The 24,712-nt window shown below is 52.3% G+C and overlaps 2 protein-coding genes across 2 annotated transcripts in view; both read left to right on the plus strand.

The window, feature by feature from the left end:
• Positions 1-10,174, plus strand: part of HDGF (heparin binding growth factor) — a 30,198-nt gene extending 20,024 nt beyond the window's left edge. Inside the window, exons 2-6 of the mRNA XM_048827872.2 lie at positions 4,786-4,862; positions 6,072-6,210; positions 8,745-8,927; positions 9,292-9,509; positions 9,893-10,174. Coding sequence (XP_048683829.1) covers positions 4,786-4,862; positions 6,072-6,210; positions 8,745-8,927; positions 9,292-9,509; positions 9,893-9,899 — 624 coding nt within the window. The 3' untranslated portion in view covers positions 9,900-10,174. The remainder of the gene's footprint in view (positions 1-4,785; positions 4,863-6,071; positions 6,211-8,744; positions 8,928-9,291; positions 9,510-9,892) is intronic.
• A 10,058-nt stretch (positions 10,175-20,232) lies between these two features.
• Positions 20,233-24,012, plus strand: MRPL24 (mitochondrial ribosomal protein L24). Its single transcript, XM_048827943.1, has 6 exons — positions 20,233-20,389; positions 20,768-21,003; positions 21,118-21,213; positions 21,761-21,864; positions 22,536-22,666; positions 23,678-24,012. The coding sequence occupies exons 2-6, from the start codon at positions 20,821-20,823 to the stop codon at positions 23,812-23,814; spliced, it is 651 nt and encodes a 216-aa protein (XP_048683900.1). The 5' UTR covers positions 20,233-20,389; positions 20,768-20,820; the 3' UTR covers positions 23,815-24,012.
• Positions 24,013-24,712: the final 700 nt, after the last annotated feature.

Genomic DNA, 24,712 nt, shown 5'->3' on the forward strand with positions numbered 1-24,712 from the left:
GTGTGTGGTCACCTGGTGGGACTGGGGGGCCGGGTTATGTGGGAGGGGAATGGAGTTGTGTGTGTGTGTGTGTATATATAGGGGTTGTAGGGGGGGGTTGGGGGTGTGTGTGGAGGGGGCTGGGGAGGGAATGTAAATTGGGGGGGGTGCAGGCCCAAGACCAGGGGATGTTTGGGGTATTTGCACTTACACAGATCTCAGCGCTCTTTATAAACAGCCCATTCCCCATGTCGTAGATGGGGAAACTGAGGCACAGAGAGTGGAGCGAGTGACTCGATGAAAGCCACACTGCAAGTCAGCAGCAGAGCTTTCGGGAGGTGTGACGCCCAGGGCCTTTTGCTCTAACTCTCTGGACCCCGCTTCCCTCCCAGGACTGGGATTAGAACCCAGGAGTCCTGATTCCCAGCCTCCCCCCCCCGCCTTCTCCAACCACAGCCCAAGCCCCTCGCCTTTGTAGATGGTTTTTAGCCGATCCAATTACAGCTGACCCCCTTCCCCCACTCCTGCCTACTTTCTAAACCAAGGGAGTGGAGGAGGACAGAAATTGGAGGTGATTATTGCTTTTTAGGCAAGGGGCTTTCTATTCCCTGCATGCACGGGGCCCCGGGATATGACCTCCCACCCCCTAGCTCCCCCCACCCCACCCCAGACATCCCGCAGGCAGCCTTTGATCACCAGCCGAGTGGAAAAGCTGCATTGTTATCCAAGCCTGCTATGGAGAATTTTAATGCTGTGGTTGAAGTTAGACACCCCATGCAGGGAAGGTGTGTGGCGGCTGAGGAATTTCTCTGTGTCACGGTGTCGTGTTCCCTAGACCAGCTGCTGCTGGGAAGGGCAATTTATGAAACAAGGGGGATGGGGGGGGGATGCTTTGGGTCTTGCATGTTGTATTCTGCCCAGCCTGGTTTTCCCTGGGTGCCAGCACTACTTCTAGAACTATTTTGAATGTTTACTGTGGAAACGACCGTCTCTCGAGGCCTCCGAAATGCTCGGATCTGGTGCTGCCATGAGACAGTGATTTGGAAAAGGGGCCTTGACTCCTAGCTTGAGCCTTGGTGTAAAGAAGATAACTGCAATGTTTTCTTGGAATCAAAGCTATTCAGTCTGTTCCCTCCCCTTGCTTATTTTCCTACCCACCCGCCAAGCCCCCTATGTCAGTGCAAACCCCGTTGGGCAGGATTTTTGCAAAGATCTAAAATGTCACATGAGAATAGTTTTAAAGCGGTTTGACCCTGTCACCGCGTGGGGACCAGTTCTGAAGAATCATGGAAAATGGAGGAATAACCGGGTGTATTGCAGTACCAGCTAGGGCCATGGTCAGGGCTCCCTGGTACCACACACTGTGCAAACACAGACCCAAAAGATGCTCCCTGCCTACAGCAGCTGGACCTGGGTAGAGGGCTGGGTGAAGAATTCCAAAGCTTGTTGCGAGGTGTAGATTGCTGCAGACCCCATGCTCTGTCTGGCTCCTCCGTGCTAATGGACTCCACCCCAGCGAGCCAACTCCAGTGTTTTTAGAGTTACACCAAGTCCATGGGCCCTCTGCCACTCTAGGTCCGTGGATCCTTGGTCTACCTCCACCCCCCAGCCTCCCAACCCACAGATCTATGTATGGTTTCAGAGTAGCAGCCATGTTAGTCTGTATCCGCAAAAAGAACAGGAGGACTTGTGGCACCTTCGAGACTAACCAATTTATTTGAGCATAAGCTTTTGTGGGCTACAGCCCACTTCATCGGATGCATGCAGTGGAAAATACAGTAGGACGATTTTATATACACATGTTCTCTAAGGTGCCACAAGTACTCCTGTTCTTGTTTTGGAGATCTATGTATGTTTCACAGCAGTGGCTCTCAACCTTTCCAGAAGACTGTCCCCCTTTCAGGAGTCTGATTTGTCTTACGTACCCCCAGGTTTCATCTCACTTAAAAACGACTTGCTTACAAAATCAGACCTAAAAATACAGCAGGGTCACAGCTCATTGTTACTGAGAAGTAGCTGATTTCCTTATTTTTACCACGTAATAATAAAATAAATCAACTGGAATATAAATAGTATGCTTACATTTCAGCGCATTGCACACAGAGCAGTCTAAAGAAGTCATTGTCTGTATGAAATTTTAGTTGGTACTGACTTCGCTAGGGCTTTTCATGTAGCCCCTTGTAAAACTAGGCAAAGATCTAGAGGAGTTGATGTACCCCCTGGAAGACCTCTGCGTATCCCCAGGGGTACGCGTACCCGTGGTTGAAAACCATGGTTTCAGATCATGCCCCCCCATGAGAATAAAAAGACGGAAAATACGAGCAGGCCCAACTCAATTGTACGGGAGGAAAAAGCAACTCTGATTGTTGGAAATTTCCCCTTCCCCGTCCCAGCCCTGCCCTGATTGGATCTGATCTGTGGGTGGGTGTGTTTTTTTTCTGCTTTGTTACAACCGTCCCCAGATTCTCTGAAACCGACATTCCTTTTAGCACACGGCCCTAGCGCGGGCCCGCAAATTTGCTGAGCTAAATATGTCTGAGCCAGTCTAGACAAGAGCTTACGGTTGGCTAGGAAAACAGCCAATCCTAAATCATCTCTCGGTCTTCGGGCCGTGCCCTGTGGTGTCACCGGTTGCAAAGGCTGGGTTTGGAGCAGGGTGGGGGAGAGCAGGAAAAGGAAGGTTTTAGCAAGAGGGAGGCTATTTCTGTGGCGGGAATAATTTAGTAGCAAGGAGTTAACTGGCTGCCTGAGAGCTTGTGATGTCCAGCAGAAGTTGGAGTAAAATATTCATGACCGCTAGGGAGGATATTTGCACACCCGGCCTATGCCTGCTGGGTTCTCTGCCTGTATTTCATTGCTACTCCCTGCCTGCTGGAGACGTTCACGCCAGGCCAGATCCTTGGGGGTTTGGTTGCAGTTTCGGCCCCCAGCTTTGCACTTGAATGGCCGTGCGAGGGTGGTAGAGGATCATGCCCCTATTTGCAAGGGTCAATATATTAATATCTGCAGGGTGAATGTTCTGGGAAGCTGGGGGCCACTGCCCGCCCAGGGATCAGAGCTATGCTTCAAAGTTATAGCTGCCGGCCAGATTTACCCCATCCACTGTGCCCAGGGACATAGAATGGTTGGAAATGCTGTGGGGCAGGGACTGTCCTTTTATTCTGTGTTTGTACAGCGCCTGGTGCCATGGGCCACAGAGCAAGTTAATAAATAATGTTGGTATAAAACCAGCGTGCAGGTCCCGTCCACGCTATGGGTGCAACAACGTACCCTCGCACTGCTCTGGCTGAGGACGACTCGCATGGGGAAGTTGTGCTGACGGGGCAGCTTTGGGTCCCAGCCCCTCCACAAGTCACCTGTCTGGGTGCAGCTGTACTGGTCCCAACCATGCCACCTGACTTGTGCATTCTGGGAAAATGGTTAATAATTCCAGTAATGTTTCGCCGGTGCTCAGCCGGGATCGGTGCATGCACAAAACAAGAGCCCGTCCCTGCCGTGTGTGTGTGGGGGGGGGGGGGCGGGGGGGCAGGGGGAGCCCTGGGTAGCTATCCCATGATGCCGCAGCAAGGACAGACCACCTGAGCAACACGCATGCAAAGAAGCACCAGCAGCGGGTGGGGCAGTGCATTCTGGGATGGCTGGTGTATATAGCCCAGGCCTCAGGATGTAAAATCCCCCCTTCACGCTGGGCAGAGGAAGCCTGGTTAAGAGCCCCCTGGGAGAAAGGGTGGGTGTGTGGGGAAGGCACTGGGCTGGAGAGCTGGCTTTAATCCCTGGTTCTACCCTGTGCCTCAGTTTCCATTCTGTAAAGTGGAGGTAATAAATCCTTCCTTTATCTAGACTGGAGCTCTGTGCCGCATGAACCATGTCTGGCCCTGATCTCCGCCTATGCCCTGATCTGTGTGCGACCCGAGACCAGACTGGTGAGGCTAGCTCCTTTCTGCTAACCTGGCCCTCAGCTCAGGGCACGCAAAATAATATTCCCTGCCAATATTACGTTAAGATTCTCATCCCCTCCAGCACCTCCCCTGCCAATTGGTCAATAATTTAATTTGCAAATAAATGTTTTCATTCCTCATCTAGCCCTGCAACTAGTTGGATACTATGTCTTAAACACCTTATTTGCTTTTTCCCTGTGTGTTTGTGTGTGTCTGTCAGTAAATGATTCATTTCCGAGAAACATTTCCAAGCCCACGCCATGAGACGTCGCTTAGCGCATCCACGAGGCTGCACGTGCCTGTCTGTCCTGGGCCACTCTTTGCACAATCTCTATATCCCGGCTCTGTCTGTTGGGTGACCTTGGGCAAGTCACTTCCCCGCTCTGAGCCTCGGTTTCCCCATCTTTAAAATGGGGTTAACGACACTGACCTTCCTTTGTGAAGCACTTTGAGATCTGCCAATGAAAGGTGCTCTGGAAGAGCAAGGTGCTGTACAAACATGGGAGATTTGGCTTGTTAAAGCTCATACATTGATCTTTGCTGAAGGATGGAGGGATGCTTTCAATTGGCCTCTAACACATGTCCCAGATATTTCCATCTTCTTTCCTGGAGAACTTTGGAGATCAGGGGTTGCTGAGCTCCCTGGCCTTTGTTCTCAATTCATCTCTGAGCATTGTTGTGCCCGGCTGAGGCTCGAATGCGCCGTGTAAAGATTGGGGTGAACTGGCACCTAAACAAACCAGGCTTGAGTTTTGTGTGTAACTCTTGGGTGAGAACAGTTGCGGGGGGCGAGCTGGGTCTGTTTAGCATGGCTTTGGGTTGCGGCATAGGGGCTGTTCTCACCCCATGATTTGTGTCCCTTGAACAGATCGACGAGATGCCAGAATCCGCCGTCAAATCCTCCTCCAATAAATACCAAGTCTTCTTCTTCGGGACCCATGAAACGTGAGTGAGATTTTAAAATGGGGGCGGGTGGGGGAACACACGTGCGTGTAAGGGCAGGGGAATGTGTGCATGTTGGGGGAGCGAGATGCGGGTGTCTGTCAGAATCAAGTGAGCAGTGTTCGGGCAAATGCATGAGTTGGCCAAGGGTAGAGTCTTGGGTTCAAATCTCAGCAGAGCTATCAAAGGGCACCCGGTCTCTTTCCAGCAAGACCCCGCCGTGCGCTTGTGACATGAGGTGTGTCCGTCGCCGGGACAGCCTTCCTCCTGGTCAGTCCCCCTCGGGGCAGAGGGGAGATAGTGATGAGGAAGGGGCGTGGGAGCAAGACAAGAGGGGAGGCCTAGCATGAAATGACAGCAGAGAGAAAATGGTTTCTGTTGGCGCCTTCCCCTTACCTGTGGTGTAACCAAAGCTGTCCTCTGTCGGGGGGAGCTTCCCTCCTCCGACAGACTGGCACTAAAAATAAGATGAACGAAATAGACCAAGATATTCTCATTGTAAGCTCCTCGGGGCAAGGACCATGTGTTCGTACAGCACCTAGCACCATGGGCTCTTGGTCTGTGGCTAGGGCTCCTAGGAGCTACTGCAATGCAAATAATAATAATAATAATAGAAATATTAATATCCCCTGACCAGCGTTTGCCTGTCTGCCTCCAACCAAGGAGCAGCCTTTTCCAGCTCCGTCCCTGGGTGGGGTCACATCAAGGTATTTAATGCCACTGGGGGGGGACGGTTTGATCATTGTGGTGCTAGGAATTTATCCAGATTTGCTGTATTTGGGCGGGTGGGGGCAGGGGAAGCTGTAGAAACATCCACGATCTGGATCATGGAGACGTTTCAAGAGACACCCCACTCCCCCCATGCAGAGTTCTGTTGAAACCACGGAGGGTTGCTGTTTTTCCTAAGCCCCAATATTGAATTCACCGACAAAAAAACTTCGATAAGGCAGGTCCAGGAAATCAGAGCTGGGATTTACGAAGGTCCTAAGGGACCAGCTGGCTTTCTGCAGGAGTTGGGTGTTTCTCTCCCTCAGATGCCTTTGAAATCCCCAAGTTACTTCCATGCCTCGTGCCTCAGTTTCACCATCGGACCCTGCCTCCCAGACAGGTCGCGGCTGGCACGCTTGCTTAGCGATCCTCAGCTAGGGGGTGCAGTGGAGGCGTATTGCTCATGGTCTGTTATTACTGCTTCTTCCCTTTTCCACCATGCAGGGCGTTCCTGGGTCCCAAAGACCTCTTCCCCTACGAAGAGTGCAAGGAGAAGTTCGGGAAGCCCAACAAACGGAAAGGGTTCAGTGAAGGCTTGTGGGAGATCGAGAACAACCCGACCGTCAAAGCCTCTGGGTATCAGGTGTGTCTGCCGATTAAACCGCTCTGCTAGCCCCCGGCTGATTCACGTAGGGCAGAGCTCGTCCTCAGGCAGAGGCCTGCGCATCCCTTGCCCAGAGGGTAATTCCACCCGTAGCGACTCCACTCTGGTCTCCTTTGTTATACACGAAAGCTGTGGCCAAATCCAAACCGGCATTGTGGCTTTCAGCAGGGATCGAACCCAGGACCTTTGCCAGCAAAAACCCAAGCATCTTCCACTGGAGCGAAGTAGAGATTTGTCCCCGTGTGCGCCAGTCGCAGGTTGTTGTTATTGCTGGGGCCAGGCACTGGAGGGACAGGTCCTACATACTAAGTCGGGGTTTTGGGGAAGGTGAGCAGGGGCAGTTTGAAGGGGTTAAGAGACGCCAACCCAGTGATCTTTTCAGGCATGAGATCAAGATACCGCTCTCCTAAAGAAGGTAATCGTCAAGGGAGAGAGGGAATTTAGTCATGTGGGTAAGTATGGGGCTGGAAGTCAGGACTCCTGGATTCTGTCCCTGGCTCTGGGAGGAGAGTGGGGTTGAAAGTTTAGAGCAGGAGGTGCTGGGAATCAGGACTCCTGGAATCTATTCCCAGCTGTGCCCCAGTTTGCTGGGTGATCTTAATGAGTTACTGCCCCTCTTTGTGCCTCAGTTTCTCTGTCTGTAAAATGGGGATAGGACAGGAAAGCTAATCTCAATCCCTCCTGCCCTGATCCAAAGTTGGTTGAAGTTAACGAGAGCCTTATTCCTTCAGCCCCTTATAGATGGGGTAGGGGGGCGGGGTGGGGGTAAATGAAGATTGCGGGGAAATTATTTCTCTCCCCTCCCCTGCCCCCGATGAAAAATTTTAGACTAAAACTGTTGAAAAGCCAAAATCCCCCAAACTGAAAATGTTCTGGTTTAAAATCGAAAAATGTTGGCTTTCCGTTTTTCAGTGACAAGCCATATGATGATGATTATTGTGTTGACAAAAGTGGAAGTTTTTCACAAGATTTTTGGTTTTGTCGAAAAGCCACCTTGGAGTGGGGGGTGGAATCTCTATAGGAAAACTTTGATCTGCTCCAAGTTCCAGGACTGATCTGTTTTAATTGTCCGTTAATGATGATCATTATGACAGTACTGGAGACCCCAACCCCAGAAGCTGGGAGTGGACGACAGGGGATGGATCACGTGTTGATTCCCTGTTCTGTTCATTCCCTCTGGGGCACCTGGCACGGGCCACTGTCGGAAGACAGGACACTGGGCTAGACGGACCCTTGGTCTGACCCAGTAGTGCCGTTCTTATGTTCTTAACCGATATCAGGTGGGAGGAGCAGTATGTCCAACACAGTCTGAATACACCACACGAGCAAAGTGTGGGAAAGAAAACTGAGGCCAGGGGGAATTTGCTTGAGATCCCCCAGTGGTAGATCTGGGAATATAACCAAGATCCCTTGAGCCCTAGTCCAATGCTTGAGCCATGGGTTCATGCTGCCTGCCCTCTTTACCCTGCCAAGAGTAAAAGCTTCTTAAGGTGCAAAGGGGGGAGGTGCAGGTTTCAAGCCGGGTGTGTCTTTCATAACTTGAATCAGTGAGTGAACCCACTGCACTGACGTTTCGGGGGTGGGTTTTCTCCGCAGGCTGCAGAACATGCTGGGATCAAAGCAGCTCTGCTTTGCAATCTCATCTAAAATATTTCTCTGGGTAGCCTGCTGCAGCCCTGCTGCGATGCTCTCAGGTCTTATTAGCTAAGCGAGGGCTGGGCTGTGGATGGGAGACCTCCAAGAAATGTCTAGGTACTCGGCAAGTGGGGTTGGGGCATTCAGAGGGGAGCACTTCTCTGGGAGGCAGTAACTCAGAGGGTGCTTTGCTTTGCTTTGCTTCTGGGAGGTGCCATATTCTGGAAGATGGCTAAAAGCAAGGACTTATGGTCATTCAAGACCCATCTTTTCATAGGCGTTGGAGGTGCTTGCCCGAGACCTGGTCAAAAATCTGCAAACTCAGTCCTGCCTCCCTAAATGCCCCCTGCCATTTAAACTTTTCTGCTTCCTCTCCCATGAGCCGTTGTCACGCTCCACCCCAGAAGTGGCTTCAGCTCTCTGTGTGTCATTTGGCCACGGCTGCACAGTGCTTGGAGTCCACCTGCAGCAAGGTGCTATAGAAACATAGTTGTGGAGAGGAGGAGGTCACTGGGTAGGAGACCCCCTCCTATTCCTATTTCCCTGCAAGGGGGAAACTGAGGCACAGAGAGGGGGACGCTGGGCCACGACTGGTGGCTGACCGGTCTGTGCATCTCCAAGGGTACGTGTTAAGATGCTTGCCAGGAATAGAAATGGTTAATTTTTGAGTCGTGGGGGAAGAAATAGGCTGTGTAGAACCATCCCTGACCTTGAATAGCAGCTGGCACTGGGGAGCAGCTGTCAGGGGTGAGGGGCAGAGACAGGGCACCGGTCTTCCTACCACCTTGCAATAACTGTGTCCCCCCTTCCATCTTCCTCCGTCGGTCGGTTTATCCTCCCTCCCTCCCTTCCCCTGCCATCCCTGTGTCCTCCTGCAGCCGACCCAGAAGAAGAGCTGCCCAGAGGGTGCTGAGCCCGAGCAGGAGCTGGAGGGCGACGGTGAGAAGAAAGGCAACGCGGAGGGCAGCAGTGACGAAGAGGGCAAGCTGGTGATCGACGAGCAAACCAAGGAGAAGAATGAGAAGGCTGGGATCAAGAGGAAAGCGGAAGATGCCTTGGAGGTAGCGGGGGGGGAGGCCCCCAGCGAGCTGCCCAGGGACGGAGTGGGCTGTAGATCGGAGACAGACCAGGGCATGGTGACAGTGCTGTCTGGAACTCAGAGCCCAGGGATAAAGATCGGGGCCCGTCCCTGAGACTGGGGAACAGGGTTGGTCCCTGAGATGGAGGTTGGAGGATTGGGGCTGGGCTCTGAGAAAAGATCAGAGGACCCCCCCCCAACCCCACCACCACTGTGTGGGGGTATCTGTGCCTGCAGGCAAGGGCCTAGCCCAGAGGAGCATTAGCCAGCTCCGGACCTCTCTCAACACCCGGGCAGGGAGGGGGTGGCCCCGTCGTCGGTCCCAGTTGACCCCTTCCCATTGGCAGGACTCCCCTAAACGCGCCAAAGAGGCGGAGGGCCAGGAAGGGGAGAAGAAAGTAGAGAACGAAGACGCCCCCAAGGAGGGAGAGAAACAGAAGCCCAGCCCCCCCGAAGGGGAGAAGGAGAAGAACAGTGACCCCGCTGGAGTCCCGGACGCGAGAGAGGCCAAGCCAGAGGGGAAGGAGAAAGCTGCCATGGAGGAAATCAGAGATCACAAGGAGAGGTAGGGACTGGAGGAGGGTGGGGTCTGGCATGTCACCCCTACAGAAGAGGGAGGCTAGGTTCCCATCACGGCATCAGGCCCTAAGGGTCTGGTGCAGGTCACGTGGAAATTAGCAGGACTTTGCCTGTCCGTTTCAGGGGGAAGGGGACGTAAGAAACGGGGGAGGATGGGAAGCGTCACAACGCTTCAGCCCTTCTGCTGGGGTTAAACGGGCCAGGCTTGGTTAATCCTTGGATGGGAGAGCTCCAGGCGGGATGTGATTGCAGGTGCACGGCCCCTCCCCCGCCCCATTATCCTCCGCCACGTGGCCCCGATCCTGATTGCTGTCACCGTAACGTTCATCGCCCCTAATGTTCTTCCCTGTTCCTTCTCCACTCCTGCAGTCTGTAGCTGGCCGGCCTTCCCAAGCTGAGCTGATCGTCTGGGCTGTTCCTTTCCCGCTGGGTTCCCTGGGTGCTAAACAGTTTCGTTCCTCATCGGCTCATCGTGTCTGCAATTCGGGAAAAAAAGAAATAAAAAGAAACCAGTAACACGAACCATCCCGTCTCTCCCCCTTCCCTCCCTCCCCTCCGCCCACCCGTAGCAGGGCGCATGCTTGTAATAGTGATTTCTAGGGGGCGCTGATCAGTTGATTTGAAATAAAAGCGATTCATGCCTTTTTAAAATGTTTCCTATCACTTCCTGCAACTTGCTTTCTCTTCAGTGGTGCTTGCACGAGGGTTTAAAGTCAGGTGATCTCCGGGGAGGAGGGGCAGAGTTGGAGTCTGTCTCCTTCAAGAATTGCTGGATAGTTCCGTTTTGTTTTTGAGGGGTTTCTTTGATGAAATTTAGATGAACTGGGCCTTATTCTCATTTACACGAAGGCCCCTTGATGCTGCATGTGCCACGTTAAAAGGGCCTTAAAGTGCGCACAAAGGACCCTTTGCGTGGCCAGAGCAATGTCAGAGGGCCTTCGTGTAAATGTGAATCGTGGCCCATTGGTCTGTTTCCAGTTCTGAGTCCCAGAAGAGCAATAGCAGAGGGAGATGCACCAATCAGATTTGGGAATCTTGCTCTTGTGAGGATGCACCACAGAGATCCCTGACCTAACTGTGCATTCCCTGCTCCATAAATGGGATTCACCATTGGTTTATGCGTCCTGCGTTGTTAATGGGCACGAGTCCCTTTAAACAGGACTAGGGGCGTGATGTCCCGCTTTGCCCCAGCTGCTGTTTTCCATAGCCGCTGTCCATCAGACAGGCTTAGATAGGTCGCGTTCCTTGCAAGGTCTCCCCCCAAACTTGGTGGCAAGCGATGCTCTGCAGTTGGTGCCCACTTTCTCAAAGCATCATAAGACGCCAGCCTTGCTGCCGTCCTAGGCTGACTACAGGAAGTGCACCTCCGTCTTACCAGGTCATCTTTCAGCGGGTTGATTGGCTGAGCTGGCGCAGGATGGGATTGGATGGCTCGGGGATAGAGTTGGCTGAATTTTAATTTTTTTTTTTAACCTCCGTGGAAAATGTAGATTTTTTTGGCAGGAATTTCAATACAAAAAACATTTGGCCAAAAACTAAAAAAAGTCAACTGGGAAATGTTGTTGCAGTGGCTCATGGGAGTTGTAGTTCAGGTCAGATTCCCTGGACAGAGTACATCTCCCATGATGCACCAGAGTTTCCCTTCTTGGAGAGAAGAACCAGTTCATCCTGGGAGCCCCTGGCCATGGTGCATCTTGGGAGATTCCCATGATGCACTGTGGCAGCATTTCCAAATCAACATATATCAGTTTTTGCGCATTTGGTTTTTCAGCCAGAAAAAAACCAAACATTCAAAATTTCTGCGGCAAAACAAATTTTTTTTTAAAATATTTCATTTAGTCGCAAACCCAATTTTCCGACAAAACCCAGTTTTGATGGAAAAAACTTTCAGACTCAGACAGGAGATTACTGGTAGGCTGTGAAGTTCTTTGTCTCTGGGGCCCCATTTTGGATGCAGTGCAATGGACGACGGTTGCGCCGTTTTGTGGCCTTCATGTGATGATTGACTGCTCTTGGACCAGTGGGCAGATGTGTCTGAAAACCGTCACCATTTGCCCCTAAATTGCTGAGACTGCCAGAGAAGCCAATGCCCGAGTGAGCCACTCTTCCCTCTGGGGAAGCGTTGTGGAGTGATGTGTGCGGCCCAAGCTTATGAATCAAGAGGCCAAGGGCTGTCCCTCCAGTCACAAGGCTGTCCCTTTCACCCAGCACTAAATTCATTTTCAGAATTTCAAAGGCAGTGGTGAGGATTGCCCTATACGCCTACAAGTTTTATCCGCCGTTTCCATCCTGTCTGTGATCCCAAAAATCCGGACAGTCTGTGTCCCTGGTGCCATTCTGTAGATTTCATCGGAAGCTACAAGCAGATCTGAACTCTTTTGACAACAGCTCACAAACTCTTGCCCCCAAATTGTTCAGCTGATCAGAAATCCCTTGATTTGCTGCACACTCTGCCTTCTCTTCCTATTGGGGGAGGTAATGAGTGAACCCACAGAAATCCATGGGTGAATCGCTAAAGTGTTTTAATGCCTCTAGCCTCCACGTGATGGTTTGGAATTAGCGGAGATCTGTGATTGCTGCTAGTCCTGGTTTGGTCTGATCGGTGATATTGTGGCCAGTTGGGCTAGACAGATTTCTGCATGTTGCTGTGTTTTATCTGGAAAAAGAAAAGGAATATTTGTGGCACCTTAGAGACTAACCAATTTATTTGAGCATTAGTTAGTCTCTAAGGTGCCACAAGTACTCCTTTTCTTTTTGCGAATACAGATTAACATGGCTGTTACTCTGAAACCTGTTTTATCTGGGTGTTTTCTTACACTGCTGACGGGCACAAGATTGCCAGAATTTATCAACCAGGAGGGGAAAAAAATTAGGAAAATGCTGACTAATTGCATGCAATTTTACCTGTATTTCAAGCAGCTATTTAGAGCTGATTGAAAATTTCAGTGGAGGAAAAAAATTGAAGATTTTTACCAACCCCCTCTCCCCTCCCCCCCCCAAACCCACCCAATGGACATCAGGGTGCAGTTAGCGACCTTCCTAGAACTCGGACGCCTGGGTTTGCCAGTCTGGTTCAATCTTTTACGGGAAGCAAAGGATACACCCAAAGAGTTGCTCAATGAGATGAGGGCTTTGATACAGCTGGCTGCCACCCACGTGATATTTCTGAAACTTTCGTGACCAGAGCTGGTCAGAATTCCTGCAGGAGTTTAAAATTGTGCCACAATTCTTGTTGGAATGATGAAATTTTGACACAATTCTTGCCTGACTTGTGAAACTTTTGCTGCCATTTTGACAAAGATTTAAATGTTGACCAAATGTATTTTAAAAAACGGGGAAAATTTCTATAGTTGAAAAAATTCAAAAACATTACTTTTTTTTTGAGGCAATAGGGGGAAAAATGTCCCCTCCTTACTGGCCCTCCCACCCGTCACCAGCTATATTCTTGACCATCACGTGGAAGGACAAAGTAGCAAAACCTTGGAGGATATAAAGCGCTGATTTGCTGGCACGTTGCTGCTGACTGTTGCCCAGAGGCGGAACAAAGCTCTGGGTTGAAAGTAGTTTTCATTCCGAATCTAGTGTCTTGGCGTGGCTAGGCAGCCACAGGGCCTGGGGTTCCATGTAGATCCTGCATGGTCACAGATCAGGAGGTCTCCCAGCAGGGTGGTTTTGGGTTATTTGAGCTCTGGATTTCAGCCTTGATTTCAGCCGCAGGTTTTTCCGTTTGACATGAATGGCAACAGGGGCGGACTGTGCATTGCCTCTAGCCCAGTTTTTTGCCTGTCTAATGGGCCTGGTTGTCCAGCGCCCTGTGCAGCCGTTTACACGGGTGCAAAATGATACTGATGCCACCCACTTGCTTTGCTCTGGTGTCAAGGATTGTCCGGCGGGCAGGCCGGTGGAGAGCTGAGTACCAGGCGTTTGCAGATCTCAGTGCCAGGAACTAGCAGGGCAGCTGCTGTTCCACAGAGACAGCTGGAAGATTGTCCCTCTGATTTTGCAGGACTTTTTTGGGAGGTGCATTTGAGCATTCTGCTGGGCAACGGCAGGAGGTGGGCTATTGTTGGGCAGAGTCTTTCTAGGAGACATCTGTGTGAGGAGGAGTCTCCCTTAAAGGAGACCCCCTTTCTCCAAAAGCCCCACATTCCAGCAGCTCCTGTTGGCCAAGGGGAACCCATCAATGCTGCCATTTTGGGGGTGCTCCCTTTGCTAGAAGCTGTGTGTGCTGCTCCTCCAGGGCTCCCAGACCCACCATCCCAGGAAGCGAGGACAGGAATGGGGGTGTCCACCCACAAGGAACTGGGGGTGTGCTGCCTCTGTGGCGCTTCCAGCCCTCACCAGACAGGGGGCGCACCTCAAAGCATGACAGTCTTAGTGCCCTCAGGGTCTCTGCCGGACTCCTAAGTGGGGTAGCCAGAGACCAAGTCTAGGGCTGAAATCTCAGAGGAAGACACTGGCTTGATTCTTGATTGCTCTGTTCCTGTGTTCGGAGCAGGGGTTGTGTTTGGGATGGTGGGGGAGAGTTGCTTTAGAGCTTCTTTATGGTCTCTAGCCCCGATTACCCTTCACCCAGCACCTTGTGTGCTTACATATACCAGTGGCTGTGAATCAATACCAAAGCATACCGCAGAAGGCACAGGGCAATGGCAAATCAGGCCTCCTGTGATCCATGGGCGTGCAGAAACCCTGCCCAGCCTGCAGTTTTAAATTAGAGCAGCCTTGGGGGTGCTCTAACTTATGCTGTGCTCCCCATGTCCCTTAAAGGGCCCTGGGAAGCAGAGACTTGCCAGTGCACGGTATGCTTTGGTCACATCCCTGATCTGCCGCCTTACACCAACTCCCCGCCCTGGTGTGGGATTCTCAGAGAGCCAGTTCCGCCTATATTAAGGCTCCAAACGGCCAACCTGAGCATGACTGAGAATCAGAGCGCTAACCTCAGGGGCCGCCAGTTTGAGCCCAGGGAACGTGCCTATAAAATAATGGGAACTAGAACTCCCTTGTGGTCCAAGTGGCGACCTGAGTCCAGGTCTCCAGGGGGATGTAAGACACATTCATTCAGCACCCGTTGTGGAGAGACGCATGGAAGGTTTGTTCTTTTCTTTTTCTTTTTTTTTTCCCAGCGTGGCTTGTGGTCACGGATCCGAAAGGAAATTCAAAAAGGATTCTGGGGAATATTTATCAAAATATTTTTTAAAAAGGAAAAAATAAAATAGGATGGCATTTTTACCAAAAAAAAAAATATATATATATATATATATTTAAAAAAAAGTTCTTAAATATGAAACCATGATGAATAGCTGGAAAAGTAATTGGTTTAGCGAATGATTTTTTTTTTTTTTTTGTAGTCTGGCTTATTTTTAAACTCGTGTTTCTACCTGTCCCTGAGCCCAGGTGTCTCCTCTTTTTCTCTGTCTCGCTCTCCCGTCTTTCTCTCTGTGCTGTAATCGTATTCCGATTTGTAACATACGGAGGAAAATAAAAGACAAACAACCCTGCCTTGGTTCTTTCTGAGGCTGTGATGAACACTATTGTTGAATTTAGCTTTGGAATAGTACAGAGAATAAAAAAAAACACAGAAAAATGTAGACTATTTCAATTCTCTAGGACAATAAAAATGTTGATTATTAGTGGCTGTTTATTGTTGGTTGTTTTGAGGCTCCATGGCTTTGGCTTTCAGTGGGCCATAGTACGTACTTCTCTGCCTACGGCTTCCCTATGGTGTCTACCTACTCTCTGATCCAAGTGATTTAGCTGGCTTCCATTAATTAGCACCTCGCAATCTTTAATGTATTGGTCCTCACAACCCCCGGTGAAGCAGGGCAGTGCTGGTATTCCCCCTTGTGCAGATGGGGATCTGAAGGCCAAAGAGGCTCAGAACCAGATTTTTAAAGAAATGTAGGCAGCTACCTGAGAACAGACTTTTTGTCTTATTTTCTATCCCTTTTCCCTAATCGTTCCTACCATTCTGTTGGCTATTTTGCCGGCCGCTGTGCCTTGAGTGGATGTTTTCAGAGAACTGTCCACGGTGACTCCAAGAGCTCTGTCTTGAGCAGTAGCCGCTAATTTAGACCCCTTCATTTTGTGTGCACAGTTAGAAGGATACATTGCAATGTGCATTACTTCGCACTTAGCAGCCTGGAATTACATCTGCCAGTATGTCACCTGGTTTCGTGAGATCTCTTTGTAGCTCTTTGCAGTCTGCTTTGGACTTAACTATCCTGAGTCATTTGGTATAGTCTGCAAGCTTTGCCATCTCTCTGTTTACCCCCTTTTCAAGTTCATTTATGAATATGTTGAACAGCACTGGTCCCAGTACAGACCCCTAGGCGGGCCCCCCCTCTTTTTAACTCTCTCCATTGTGAAAACTGACCATTTATTCCTGCCCTTTGTTTCCTGTCTTTTAACCAGTCACTGAGCCAGGAGAGGACCTTCCCTCTTCTCCCATGACAGCTTCCTTTGCTGAAGAGCCTTTGGTGAGGGATCTTGTCAAAGGCTTTCTGAAAGTCCAAGTCCACTCTATCCACGGGATCCCCCTGGTCCACATGCTTATTAACACCCTCAAAGAATTCTGATAGGTTGGTGGGTCTTAGTTACCTTTTTAGCAAATCTGGGCTTAAGTAACTTCAAGGACACACACAGCGTGTGTGATTGATCTGAGTCTTCCAAATCCCAGATTAGCACCCTGCCGCATGGGCTATGCCTGCCTGTGACAGCGACCTACCTACTCCCCTCGATTCACTCTGTCCTCTTGGGCAAATTGCTTTCCCCACCCTGTGCCTTGGTTTTCCCATCTGTAAAGGGGGAGGGTGACTTTTAGCCCTCTTTTGTGAGCCACTTTGAGAGCGAGGTGAAAAGCCGGCTGCGGGGGGGGGAATTACGGCTAAGGCACTTGCCTGGCACGCAGGAGAGCGGCTTTCAACGCCTGGTACCGCTGTGGGCAAGTCATTTAATCTCTCTCTAAATCTCGCTGCCCCTGCCGGTGGTGGCGGGGCACAATGGGGCCACAATCTCAGTCAGGGCCTCTGGCTGCCACCACAGTGCAAGTAATACATCATAAGACCAGGACGATCACCCCCACTTTCCTGCCCCTGTTACCTGGGGCACGGTGCCTACAAACTGGATGGGCTTAGATTCTACGCTGCAGGGGGACGTGGGCCTGGGCCATCTTCTCTGTTTGTGAAAAGCCCCAAGCACAGCGATGCTGCTAAGAAATACCCAGGCTCGCGCCTGCAGGTCCCCCTCCCTGCCCCAGAGTTTGAGCTACAGCAGGCCAGGGGGAGCTGGAGGCCTTGGAAGTGCCACCGCTCTGCTTAAGAGAACAAGCACATCCGCGTGCAGAGGAGAGGTCTCAGCCCACGGGGCCGTGCAAAGCCCAGGGGCACCATAGAAAATGGAGACGAGCTGGAGCATTGCCAAGAGCTTCCAGCAAACTACACATCCCAGCATGCCCCTGGCGCCTCTTCTGAGCATGTGCAATCATCCCTGGTGCTTGCTTGCATCTGTTGCGGGCAGATGAGGTCAGAAAGCCTTTGGGAAGATCGCTCTGCAAAGGCTCTTCAGCAAAGGAAGCTGCCATGGGAGAAGAGGGAAGGTCCTTTCATGCATCAGTAACTGGTTAAAAGATAGGAAACAAAGGGCAGGACTAAATGGTCAGTTTTCAGAATGGAGAGAGGTAAATAGTGGTGTCCCCCAGGACTCTGTACTGGGCCCAGTCCTGTTCCACATATTCATAAACGGTCTGGAAAAAGGGGTAAACGGTGAGGTGGCAAAATTTGCAGATGATACAAAACTACCCAAGATAGTTAAGACCCAGGCAGACTGCGAAGAGCTACAAAGAGATCTCTCAGAAGTGGGTGACTGGGCAGCAAAATGGCAGATGAAATTCAGTGTTGATAAGTGCAAAGTAATGCACATTGAAAAATATCATCCCAACTATACATATGAAATGATGGGGTCTAAATTAGCTGTTACCACTCAAGAAAGAGATCTTGGAGTCATTGCAGATACCTCTCTAAAAACAGCCACTCACTGTGCAGTGGCAGTCAAAAAAGCGAACAGAACGTTGGGACTCATTAAGAAAGGGGCAGAAAATATATTAATCCATGGTACGCCCACATCTTGAATACTGCGTGCAGATGTGGTGGCCGAATCTCAAAAAATTAAATTGGATTGGAAAAGGTTCAGAAAAGGGCAACAAAAATTATTAGGGGTATGGAACAGCTTCCGTATGAGGAGAGATTAATAAGACTGGGACTTTTCAGCTTGGAAAAGAGACGGGCGGGATATGATAGAGGTCTATAAAATCATGACTGGTGTGGAGAAAGTAAAGAAGGAAGTGTTTATTCCTTCTAACACAAGAACTCGGGGTCACCCAATGAAATTAGTAGGCAGCAGGTTTAAAACAAAAAGAAGTATTTCTTCACCCAACGCACAGACAACCTGTGGAACTCTTTGCCAGAGGATGTTGTGAAGGCCAAGACTAGAACAGGGTTCAAAAGAGAACTAGATAACTTCATGAAGGATCGGTCCATCAATGGCTATGTGCCAGTAGCTGGGAATGGGCGACAGGGGATGGATCACTTGATGATTACCTGTTCTGTCCCTCTGGGGAACCTGGCATTGGCCACTGTCGGAAGACAGGACACTGGGCTAGATGGACTTTTGGGCTTGATTCCTAAGGCTCCCAGCATATGGCGCAGTCACATCTCCCGTAGCGATGTACAGTAATGACCAGAATGGAAAGTGGCCGGGCTGTGGCTACTACAGTGCCAGGCAACCATGTGCTCCGGGGGGTGGCTGCAGAGCGCAGCAAGGTGGTCTGCATGGAACAAAAATCCATGTGAATGTTGTACGATTCGAGCACGCCCACCAGAGGCCCCAGGCAGAAAGCAGGGCCCAGTTGTGCAAGGTGCTGGACAGGCACATATGAAAAGACAGTCCCTGCTCTAGAGCGCTCGAGAGCTAGTGACATGGAATGGGTTTTATAGATTGGTCACGCGTGGCGTATATAGAAACTATGTTCTGAAACGATGGCTCTGGCAAAAGCTGCTGATGTATAAAATGAACCAAACCCTGTCCAGCAAGGGAGATTTAGGTTTGATATTGGGAAGCACTTTCTAACTGTAAGGGTAGTTAAGCTCTGGAACAGACATCTGAGGAAGGTCGTGGGATCCCTTCACTGGAGATTTTTCAGAACAGGCTGGACAAACCCCTGTCAGGGCTGGGCTAGGTTTACTGGGCGCAGGGGATGGACTTGGTGACTTCTTGCGGTCCCTTCCAGCGTGACGTTTCCATGATGTGGTGATCTGTGCAAAGAGGACAAAATAGATCAGGGCTGTGTCGAGCGAAAGGTTTGCTGGTGGGGCTGGTCAACCAGTCTCCATCAAAAAACTAACGGAAAATTGGGCGGGGGGGGGATTGGAAGGAATTTACTGAGCCACTTTTTCTTTTGCAGAAAGTGTCTAAAACTTTGATTTTATGTCGAAAAGACGAACACCGGAAAACTTAAGTGTTCTGCTTCCCAGCCAAAAATTTTCAGTATTCCCCCCCAAAAAAAAAAAAAATTTTTTTGCTGAAAAGTCAAAAATTCTGTTCAAAAATTGACAGTTGTTTTCATAGCCCTGTTTTTTTCACCTCTGCTCTGTGCTATGCGTGTGTGGGCATCATGGAATCTCAGGGTTGGAAGGGACCTCAGGAGCTCATCTAGTCCCACCCCCTACCAATCCCCAATATTTGCCCCAGATCCCTAAATGGCCCCCTCAAGGATTGAACTCACAACCCTGGGTTTAGCAGGGCAATGCTCAAACCACTGAGCTCTCCATTCCCTGAGGATATCTGTTGTTGCCCATTCCTTAGTGGGGTATGATTCTATGATTCTACATCCATGCACTTGGTATGGGGTTGCTAGAGGTTGCTTGTCTGTCCCCCCCCAGCTCTCTGTCTGTGTGTCTGTTTCCCTAGCTCCCTATCTAGTGACTGTCTGAGCCCCTATGGAAAGTGACCTCCCTTCCCCCATCCATCTACACCAGCGCACACATGTGTAACATGCTTCTGATATGCAACATGTCCTTTCCGCACTGGGTGAGTGAGCACAGCTCCAGCCCCCAGAGGGCCAGAAAGCAGGGCACCAAAATAGGACTCTACCAATCCCACACAACACTGCAATGCAGCTGAGTGGATGGTAGCACCACACCCAGAATGCAAGGCACCAGGACAGATGGGGAAGGAGGAGAGGCGGCTGCAATACCCATAATGCCATGCAACAGGACGGGAGAGGGGCTGCAAAACCCAGAATGCAATGCAATGGTGGGGGGGAGGGAAGGAGCTGCAAAACCCAGAATGCAATGCAATGGGGGGGAGGGAAGGAGCTGCAAAACCCAGAATGCAATGCAATGGGGGGGGAGGGAAGGAGCTGCAAAACCCAGAATGCAATGCAATGGGGGGGAGGGAAGGAGCTGCAAAACCCAGAATGCAATGCAATGGGGGGGGAGGGAAGAAGCTGCAAAACCCAGAATGCAATGCAATGGTGGGGGGGAGGGAAGGAGCTGCAAAACCCAGAATGCAATGCAACAAGATCGATGTTGGGAGGAGAAGGCGACCCGAAGCCCAGAATGCAACGCAAACGGGCAGAGGCCGGAGGGCGGGACTGCAAACACCCAGAAATGCCGCAAGACCCAGGGATAGGACTACAAGTCCCAGAGTGCAATGCTGCAGGGCAACTATGACAGCAAATCCCAGGATGCATTGCGATTGGGTCTCCCAGTCCCAGGGTGCAGTGCTCCTCCTCTGAAGGCTCACGTGCATGGTGTAATGCAGCTGCAAACTGCTGCTGCAGGGGCCTGGCAGCAGCTGCAGAAGACCAAGGTGAGAAGGGGGGCTGCCCCCTGGTCCCCCCCAAGGGCTGGGTTGCTCGGCTTGCATGCAGGGGTCGTGGGGCAGTGTCTAGGGGAGTAGGGGTGATGCTGGGTGCTGCACGAAGCAGGGCTACTGGGAATGGGGACCTGAGCAGGCTTGAAACCCCCTGGGTAAAGCTAGCTCCCTGCTGGTGCCCCCCTTAAAATCTTCCCCTTGTGCTCTGTTGCTGTGCGTAGACCAGCCTGGACTCCTGGTTTCTTTCCCTGGCTCTGGGAGGGGACTGGGGCTTTGTGGGTTTGGGAATTGTGGGGAGGGGGACGAGACCGGGCGATAGGACACCTGGGTTCTGTTTCCTCGCTCGGCTGCTGATTTGCTTTGTGACCTTAGGCCTGCCCTCGGCTGGATCTGGTGACCCGTGACCGCCCTCGCCGAGCGGGACCATGCGTCTGACCGCCCTGCTGGCCATGGCGGCCAGGGTGAAGCTGCCTCCGGACTATCGCCACGGCGTCTACCGGCCCTGGACGGCCGCGGCCAAGGCCAACAACCCCCCCGGGCGGAGACGCAAGAAGGTGTTTGTGGAGCCCATCAGCAAGGAGGACTGGAAGGTGTTCCGTGGAGACACGGTGGGCCCCAGGCATAAGTAGTCCCCCTTCGGGATTGTCTAGCATGGGGTGTCTCTGAGTTTCTGTGCCGCGGGCTCCCGGATGGAGTTCTAACGGGGACTTCTTGGGTTTCAGGTGGAGATATTAATTGGGAAGGATGCCGGGAAGCAAGGAATGGTGAACCAGGTCATCCGAGCTCGCAACTGGGTCTTTGTGGAAGGTTTGAATACGGTAAGGGAAGGATGGGGGGAAAGCCTCAATCTCCCATGTGTTGGCCAGCTGGAATCAGAACTGCTCTGCCGTGTGTCATATGTCCTATACTGCCAGTGGGGATTCTCCTTTGGCTCAGGCAGCTGGGATCTCAGTGCAAGAAGATCTGAGTTCTATCCCCATTGCTGCTCAGGTAGTTCTGAGTCTCCGGTGTGTCGTGCCCAAGGAACCCCGAAAATGACTGTGCAGTGAGCCTGTTCCAAACCCTGGGGCAAGTCAATCCCCTCTCTGTGCCTCAGTTTCCCCATCTGTAAGATAGGGATAACCTATACTACATGGGTGGGCTGTGAGGTTTAATCAGCTTGTAATGTGCTTCAGAATGGTGGTATTATTTCTCCCTCCACCTCCCCAAATAGTTACTGGTGCTAGTGACGTGTGAGAGTGTAAAAGGCCACAACCCAGTTCAGCCACTGCCCTGGCTGGGATGGTCTCCTTGCCCGAGGGACCCCGGGCGAGGCCAGTGGGTGAGGAAGAGGCGGTGGTTTGAAACCCAGCTCTCCGTTTCCAGCATTACTGTTACATCGGGAAAACCGCCGATTACCCGGGGACGTACATCGCCAGCGAGGCACCCTTGCTGCTCCGACAGGTTGCCCTGGTCGACCCTACGGACAGGTAATCCTGCCCCAGGGCTCCAGCCCAGGGCTCGACTGGGCACACTGGCGTCCTTCCAGCTGCCCGAGCGAGGCTGGTGCTGTGTTAAACCCTCACCTAAGGCACTGCCCGCAGCCGTGAACCTACCAGATCTGTCTAGCTAAGCAGTGCTAGGCCTGACCAGTACTTGGATGGGAGACACTCAAAGTTAGAGTCCAAACTCTTTGGGCTAGGACCTTTCTTTGTTCTGTGTCTGTACAGCACCTGGCACTGGGGGGGTGCTGGTCAATGACTCGGGCTGCTAGGTGCTCCTGTGAGGCAAAGGGTAATAAGGGAAACCAAGAGTCGGGCCAGAAGTGGCAAGTAATCAATAGGTAATGCAGAATTGACCCCAGTGTGGTGCGAGGGGGCGCTGTGCCCGAGGGAGTGGGGGGCTGGGGCTCAGTAGGGGGGTGCTGTGCCCCAGGGAGTCCATGCTGAGCCCAATGCCCCAGCATGGTGGTCGGGGACACTGCACTGGAGGGGTTGGGAGGGGGTGCTCCTTCCGCTGGGTCAGCACTAACTGCAATGGCCTTGCAAGGTGCTCGGGGGCCCTGTGCTGCAGCAAGAGAGAGACTTCCAAAGACAGTATCTCTCTCGATATCCCTGGGGGATATCGTCTGATCCCACCGCCCCCTGCCTTTCCCCCCTAGGAAGCCCACCGAGGTGGAGTGGCGCTACACTGAAGAGGGTGAGCGAGTGAGGGTGTCTCTGCGAACCGGCAGGATCATCCCTGCACCTGTCCACCAGCGCCGGGACGGCATCATCCCAGAGCAGTGGAAAGGTGAGCAGGTTTGCCGGGGGCTTCTCCCGCCTGGCCCTGGGCGATCCGACGTTGCTTTCTGTTGGGAACTGCTGAAAGGTGCCTGATGGACAGGGCTGAAATGGGACAGTGTCTGTGGCATGTGGCACACTTGGGGCCTGACTCTCAGTTGCTCCAGCCCTGTGGATGGCTCTAAGCCACCTTCGTGCTCTGTGTTCTGGAGCCGCGCAGACCTCGGTGTAAGTGAGAGCAGCCACGGAGCTGCTCTAACTTGCAGTCTGCTTCTCAGTGCCAAGGGGCTTTTCAGTGGGTGCCGGTGAGGTTTTCCTGCGGGCACGGTGCAGAGAATCTGGCCCAGAGGTTTAGAGTGTTCTGCGGAGCCCGCTTTCCAGCTGGGCCAGGGAGGGGATAGTGTTTCCTGGAGTTATTTGTACTGTCAGTCGCCCCACAGCCTGGAGCACTGACTGCATTTACAGCTGAGGGCTGGGGGGAGGAGCCCAGGTTGGGAGAGGCCAAGGCTCTTCCGGACATGGGGAAGCCAGGAGTGGGTTTTGTCACACTTGTCTCTTTAGCCCTGTTTCCACTGACCTTTGTTTCCCATCTGGAAAGCGACTGTATAAACCCACATGGCTTTTGAGCTTGTGCCATGGTGATCCCAGGTCCCAAGAGATGGGCCTGATTCTCCCCTGCCCAGCATGGACCTGCTCAGAATGGCAGCAAGCCCCCCCAGGATCTGCGCGTCGAGCCGGCCTCGTTCCTTCTTGCCCCGGGCATGACGTGGCCCGGTCCAATTCCCCTGAGATGTGAGCTGAACTAGAATTCGGCTCCTCCCAGAGCTGGCCCTTCAAGGCTAACGGGGCTACATTCGAGCTCCCTCCCTCACAGCTGGTCTGGCCCCGTGGGAGCAAACCCCCTTCTGCCCCACAGCCGCCTGTGCTGTGCAGATCTCAGGTGGAAGGGGGGCAGTTCTCCACAGTCTCCTGGAGACGGTGCTGAGATCGAGGTTGTAATGTACTCCCCTCTCCCCGGCAGATGGGCCAAAGGACACCTCGGTGGATGACGCGCTGGACAGGACCTATCAGCCGTCCCTGAAAATATTCGAAGAAGAAATCCTGGAGCTGCAGGGCATCGTGGAGACGCGCCGAGCCAAGAAATCCTATTGGTATTAGCACCTCTGCAGCGAGCGGCCTCTGCCTGCGACCCCAGCGCTAACGCCATGTGGCTGGTGGGCGGCCCGCTCTCCTGGAGTCCCCAGTTGTCTTCGTATGTCTGGACGGCAAAGGCGATAGCTGTGGCTGCAGGCCCCTTGCAATCGGGGCGTGCCCCTCCTGCCGGCCGGCTGGCAATAAAGACATCCTGACCCCTTTTGTATGCCAGCCGGGCCATCTTTCTTTCTGAGCTGCAGGGCATGCGTCCCTCCTGTGGCAGCGAGCGGGGCCCTGCGCGGAACCGGGTCTGTCGGGTTACGGCAGAGCCCGAGTGGGGCCCCGCTGTCCTCGGTGCTGTCCAGACACAGTCAGAGCGGAGAGTCTGACCAGAGGCAGGCTCGGGGAAAGGCGCCCCCGAGGAGCCAGCGCAGCGATGGCAGCCAGTGGCATGGGGTTTTTTTTGTTTGGGGGGGGGTGTTAGGCGGCAGGGAATGAATGGAAAGGGCTGGAGCAAACAGCCAAGTCGCACAGGCTGAGACAGTTGACTCAAAATAGCAGTAATTCCCCCCCTCCCCCCTGGCTAAATAGGGGGGAGGGCTGGGTGGCCCCAGTTGTCCCCCACCTTAGGCTGTAACTCTGTTTGGCTCAGCCTCTGGGTGCAGAGGAAGGAGGCCTGGTGTCTGGGGTGTCAGTTTGGGATCAGATCCCAGCTCTGCTACAGGCTGCATGGGTGACCTTAGGACAGTCACTTAACCCCTGTTCCATTCTGTACAGGGGTGGGGTGGGGAATGATAATTCTTTCCATCATGTGCAGGGGGTGGGGAGTGGGATAAGTACCAGAGGGGTGAGCACCTCGCAAGCTGGGATGTAAGGGGAGCCATGAACTACCCCCACGAGGATTAACTGCTTGTTACGGCAG

This window comes from Caretta caretta, chromosome 24 (assembly GCF_965140235.1).
Source record: "Caretta caretta isolate rCarCar2 chromosome 24, rCarCar1.hap1, whole genome shotgun sequence".
NCBI lineage: Eukaryota > Metazoa > Chordata > Testudines > Cheloniidae > Caretta > Caretta caretta.

Excerpts from the sequence above, each read along its gene's own strand:
- MRPL24 (XM_048827943.1), top strand. The coding sequence starts at position 20,821 with ATGCGTCTGACCGCCCTGCTGGCCATGGCGGCCAGGGTGAAGCTGCCT. Across the intron at positions 21,214-21,760 it reads TTGTGGAAGGTTTGAATACG|CATTACTGTTACATCGGGAA; the intron begins GTAAGGGAAGGA and ends CTCCGTTTCCAG. Across the intron at positions 21,865-22,535 it reads CTGGTCGACCCTACGGACAG|GAAGCCCACCGAGGTGGAGT; the intron begins GTAATCCTGCCC and ends TTTCCCCCCTAG.